The 5,783-nt window shown below is 39.3% G+C and overlaps 1 protein-coding gene across 1 annotated transcript in view; it reads left to right on the forward strand.

Annotated features, from left to right (window-relative positions):
- The first annotated feature begins 4,022 nt into the window (after window positions 1–4,022).
- PGM2 (phosphoglucomutase 2) overlaps window positions 4,023–5,783 on the forward strand; it is a 13,461-nt gene continuing 11,700 nt past the window's right edge. Inside the window, exons 1-3 of the mRNA XM_009082032.1 lie at window positions 4,023–4,187; window positions 5,028–5,134; window positions 5,475–5,559. Coding sequence (XP_009080280.1) covers window positions 4,101–4,187; window positions 5,028–5,134; window positions 5,475–5,559 — 279 coding nt within the window. The 5' untranslated portion in view covers window positions 4,023–4,100. The remainder of the gene's footprint in view (window positions 4,188–5,027; window positions 5,135–5,474; window positions 5,560–5,783) is intronic.

A 5,783-nucleotide genomic window follows, 5' to 3' on the forward strand; every position in this document is an offset into this window, starting at 1 on the left:
GAGCCCCGGCTGAGCCCCGGTGAGCCCCGGGTGCTGCGCGGGGTGCGCTGAGGGGGCTTAGGATCATAGAGTCAGCCTGGCTGGAAGAGATCTCAGAGATCACCCAGTCCAGCCCTACCGTGGTTGGACCACGGCACTAAGTGCCACGTCCAGTTTCGGCCTGAAAACCTCCAGCGATTGGGAACGTCCAGTTTCGGCCTGAAAACCTCCAGGGATGGGGAATCCACCACCTCCCTGGGCAGCACATTCCAATGTCTGAGCACTCTCTCTGTAAAAAATCTCTGACTAATAGCCAACCTAACCCTCCCCTGGCAGAGCTTGAGTCTGTGCCCTCTTGTCCTCCCGCCCCAGGTGCGGCTGTGGCCCTGTCACCTGCTGCTGCAGTCCCTGCTTTCCTTTGGAAACTCCTCCTTGTCTGGTGGCTTTCAGACGTGCTGAAGATTTTATTCCATAAGCTCTGCGTTGTTTCGAATTGCTTCTGTCCTAGGGACACTTGATGGGCTTAAATTATGTGTTTTCTGTCTCTCGGTGTTAAAAACCTCCAGGTACCTTTCTAGGATCTAAAGGACATCATTAGAAGTACCTCAAGCTTGTTGAAATATCAGTTCACTGTTTAACTGATCACTTATTCAGGTCTGGTTTTATTAATGATGGTGCAGTGCTAAACTAGTCCTCCTTTCAGAAATACTAATATATCACATCAAATGACAGTAAGGTCTTATGTCTCTTTTCCCCATCGTTTGATTGAGTTTGAGATAAGTTTGGTTTTAAAGGGCCTCTCATTTGCATAACTTCCCTGACTGACATCAGTTATATTGCTGTCTTTTGCTTAACAATTTAACTTTCAACTGGTTATTCTGATTATTTTGTTAAACCCTTTGGATATCTAATGCAGTATTCCTTATAGTATCTTTACTTTTGAAAGGTTACCCCTTTGTTAATGGTTGTATCTTTGACTCAGTAATAATTGACTGGTGTGACCTGTTGCTGATTGCTCAAAAATGATGAGGTGTTTTAATTTTCTCAGGGAGCTGTTACTTGTATTAGGCAACAGAAGAATCAGATATAACCCTTGTCCATTTACTCTGATATTAAAAAAAAAAAAAAGGTTCGTTTTTGACATGCAGAGATAGGTTAATATTTAATGATGATAAGCTGCATGTTTCTTACAAAATAGTTGGAACAGCAAACCTGTATGGCTGAAGGTGTCCTGCTGACCTAACAGGAAGTTTATAGCTAGATGACAATTACTGTGCTTGTTACCAGGCTGTTTTCATACTATATCCATTACAGTAGGAGCATATTTTTCATTCTTTCTCTTACCAGTCATAAAATTATGAATAGAAGGTAGCTTCTGGTTTTAGTAAAAATAAAATTTACTTAGAAGTTTTGCCTCTACTCTAAAACCTTGTGGGCACTGCTGTACTGAGGATACCTCTTTAGGCCTTCCTGTAGTGTAGATGAAAGTAAATAACTCGAGCGTTACCAGGTGATGTTTGAGCTAATTGCACTTGTGGATATTAACTCAGTATTGAATTGCCTGCTACTGTATTCACAGAAATTGATATTCCTGTACTCATATCTGGTTTAATTTGAGAGTAGAAAAAGTGTGACCTGAGAGAACCAACAAGGAAGGTAGAAACCAGCACTTCATTCTTCGGATAGAATTTGTTTCTTCTTTAGTAGAGATGCTGTAAAGAGTTTGTGTAAGCAGATGTAAAAGTCAAAACCAAGTTTAGTTTGTTTCTTGGGTTTCTTCTTTTGTTTCTTTCTAAAGAAAGTTTCTAACTTTCTTTAGTTTCTTTCATCTGTATATGATGGCATAATAACATTCTCCACAAAAACCCAAACAAACCACAAAGCAAAACAAAACCAAAACAAGCAGATTCTTATGTAACTGTAAACAGTTTTAACAATGACTCTGGAAAAATCCTTCCTCTGTATTGAACAGACTGGGCCTTGGCTTTGACCATGACTTGGTGGTGGTGAGGAGGAAGGCAGGAGGGGAACTACCCAAACAACTAAATTCATGTGATCAAGATTGCTCTGGCAAATTACATGGAGTGACACTCTAGGACCTGGGCAGCCACCTGGACAAATGCAGTCATTTAACCAGACTTAAAAAACACAGAGGATCCCTTTAGTTTCACAGCAGATACCAAACCTGGGAAATTTCTCTAACAAATAAACCTAAAATTTCCTTGGCTGTGAGAGCTGCAGGATGTTCCTAATGTCCTTCTCTACTGGCATTACAGCTTCTACTCTGTCCAGCATCTGTGTAAGTGTGTGCAGTATCTTCCTAAAGAGATGCTAATTTCTGTGGCAATAGATGACTCATGTGCACAAGACTCAGGCAAGGGAATAAAAAGGTGACCAGGCAGTGTCCAAAGCCTGATGCAGACAGTGTCATTCAGGCTTTACCTGTGAGACACAGGTCTGATGTTGCAACAAAATGTTGGGGTCAACTTGTAAACAGCCTAAACTCAAAATAGTTATGCTGCCCTATATAGTCTATAATAACATAGAATTATATTCATTCTTAGAGAATATAATTGCTCAATAATAATAATAGGTGATTGTGTCAAGCCTCCTACAAGGAACTATCAGTTACAATGTTTTTGGACTGGTAAACTGGTATTTCTTAAATTGGAAATAAGTAATTCTGGGGTACCTTATTGCTTATTGGGCTCCAAAAACCTGATTTTTGATTTATTTATTTAATTATTTAGCTTATTCTGCATTATATAGTTTGCTCATTAGCACCAGAAACTCTTTAACTTTCTAAGTATTTATTTAAACTATAGTGCTTTTCCTGCAGCAGCAGGTGCACAGGTCAGTGGTCAGGGCATCCAGATCCTAGTCTCAGTTTGGTGTGCAGAATGCTTGCACCTTTGTATGCAAGCTCACTCATGTGCCTCCTGCTGTATGTGTTCTGCAGCATTTTGTGAAGCTGCAGAAAATGTTTTGCCATTTAGATTTTGCCTAGGGTGATATGCTTTCCCTTGCTGTAAGCATACCTAGGTCATCCAGGAAATGGTAAAGTATGTGAGTTTTATGACATTGTTTGATTGCCTAGAAATCAAAGCTTGTGTCCATTTGGAAATTATAATCTTTGTACTCTAGTGTAAAGTGTGTGTACTCATGCAGTGAGTAACCTGCCAGCTCTCCAGGTAGCCCTGTTGCCTAGAGTGTGCCACTTGCCATCTGTCCTCTCGGCTCATCAGATCTCAAGAAATCAAATACTGAGCTTCACAATTCCCATGGGTCTCCTCCATGGGCTACAAGGGCATCTCTGCACTTTAACTTCCATGGGCTGCAGGGGCACAACTGCTTCACCATGGTCTTCACCACAGAATGCAGGTGATCCTCAGCTCCAGCACCTGGAATACCTCCTCCACTTCTTTTCCACTGACCTTGGTGTCTGCAGAGTTGTTCCTCTCGCATGTTCTCACTCATCTCTTCTCTGGTCTCAATTACTACTGCACAATAACCTGCAAATATGTTGAAAATTGTCATCTTTGTCTTCTGACCAGTCTGCTTAGTTTTGCTGCTGCCTCTGGTGTTAGCTAGTCTTGGGATCAGGTTATGATTTATTTTTTTAAACTCTACATACAATGCTATGAAAATAACAAGTATTTCTTAGTAATCAGCTTAACTTACTTTCTTAAACGTTTAGAGTAGTTCTTGTGTTGTGATAGCAAAAGTTCTCTGTTTTGTTTTTGAAAACAGAAAATATTGAAATAGACATCTTGGAAATCTTTTAACATCCCAAAGTGTGGTGTACATACACACTGCTGTCAAGGCAGCATGTTCACTTAAGGAGGTAGATCTAAAATAAGTAATACTTGAGGTCATAGTGATTTAAAATTCAAAAGACGTAGGAGAGTTCTGGTGTTCTTTAGTGGAGTGCCACGTGTTGGTACTGAAATCACCCCCTACAGAGACTGGGAAAGAAAGCCAGTTCTGTTAAGATAAACAAACAAAACCTTCTTTAGTATACCTGAATTCTGTCTCTACAGAATCCAAAAACTTATGCAATTGTGAAGCAACTGCTTGCCGAAGGAAATGCCGGAGAACTGCAGAAATACTTTGGCTCACGGATGGAATTTGGCACAGCAGGACTCAGAGCTGCCATGGGAGCAGGGATTTCCCACATGAATGACTTGACTATTATCCAGACAACCCAGGTACTGTGTTCAGCACTTCATCTCACTTAGTTGGTTGTATATATGAATGGAAGAGCCTCATTTATGGCAAGCAAATGAGTATTCTATTAAAGTACAAGTTTTTTACTATTCTTCCAGTTTTCAGAAGTAATTTAAATGAAAATTATTAGCTGACTGGTGATCTCTGAGACTAAGCAGAGAGAAGCTATTAAACCATAAAAAGAAGTTATTTTAATTTATACATGGCTGCAGTTAAGCTCGATTGCAACAGTTAGTCCTGATGTAACAACTACAAAAAACCCCCAAAGGTAGAGAACATTTGGCTAAACTTTGGGTGTGTTGGACATAAATTTACATAAAGGCATTGAACCTAAATATAAATATATATATGCTAAATTAGATCTACTTGGGGGGAGTTTTTAAAAACTCCAGAACCTTAAATTGCTGCAGCCTGGAGTGGTGATAATATTATGTCTTAAACAGGTGTCACAATTAAGGGTGAGATTTGGTTAAAAAACTGAAACCTTGGCCAGTTGTTCTCTTCCTCATGTGAGACCTAACATAGCTAAGTAATTTCTCAAAATCTGCTGTTCATATTAGAAGTTATCTGTTCCTTTTTGGAGTTGGTTCTGATGTTTTGAAAAGTACTTAAATGCTGTCCCAGTTTGCAGTATTGATTTGAAGGTTTCTCATATTTCTTGGTGTTTATTGATCCTGGACAAGCTGAATCCCAGTCCAGTTCAGTGAGATGCTACGTGCACTCATCTTTCTAAGGCACCAGCATCTTGTCAATCATCTTAATGCAGTGATAAATTAAATATTAAGATTGGGTTAATGAGGTGGATTTGTCGTCTTCTTCAGGGATTTTGCAGATACCTTGAGAAGAATTTCAGTGACCTAAAAAAGAGAGGAGTTGTCATTGGGTTTGATGCTCGTGCTCATCTTTCCAGTGGAGGTAGTAGCAAAAGGTACTTTCAATGTTTTATGTGTTTTGTAGATGCTTTGTGTGATACAGTATGATTTTATATCTACTTCAATTCAGTTCACTCTACAGAAAGAGAAAATAAAGGTGAGGGATTTACAGTACTCTAACATTCTGGTAATGCCAAATAGTTCTTAGAATTGTGCTTTGTCTATTGGGTATAGTGAGAAACACATTTAAATTTGATGTGTATAATAATTGAGATTTATTGTGTTTGTTGTTGGTTTTTTAATTGGAGTAGGGGTGGGAGGGAAGGCTATGAATTCCAGGAAACTAATTGGTGGGAAAATCAATATATTCCTTAGGCATCTTTTCTTCCTGTTTAGGTTTGCAAGACTTGCTGCCAATACTTTCATCAGTCAAGGAGTTCCAGTTTATCTGTTCTCTGATATAATACCAACTCCCTTTGTGGTAGGTTTCTCTATTATACCTTTTCTATATATTGTACCTTTTTTCAATACACACAAACTCTGCCAGATATCTTGCATTACTTACCTTGAGGATATCTATACAAACCACTTTTAAGTTCTACCTGCAGTTAGTCTTGTGCTTATTTAGCTATATTTAGTTTACAGCACCCACAGCAAGAGAAGGGAGAACGTGGATTGTCAGTGACAGTGGGAGGTGTTTCTATT

The sequence above is a fragment of the Acanthisitta chloris genome, unplaced genomic scaffold (genome assembly GCF_000695815.1).
Source record: "Acanthisitta chloris isolate BGI_N310 unplaced genomic scaffold, ASM69581v1 scaffold14349, whole genome shotgun sequence".
Taxonomy (NCBI): domain Eukaryota; kingdom Metazoa; phylum Chordata; class Aves; order Passeriformes; family Acanthisittidae; genus Acanthisitta; species Acanthisitta chloris.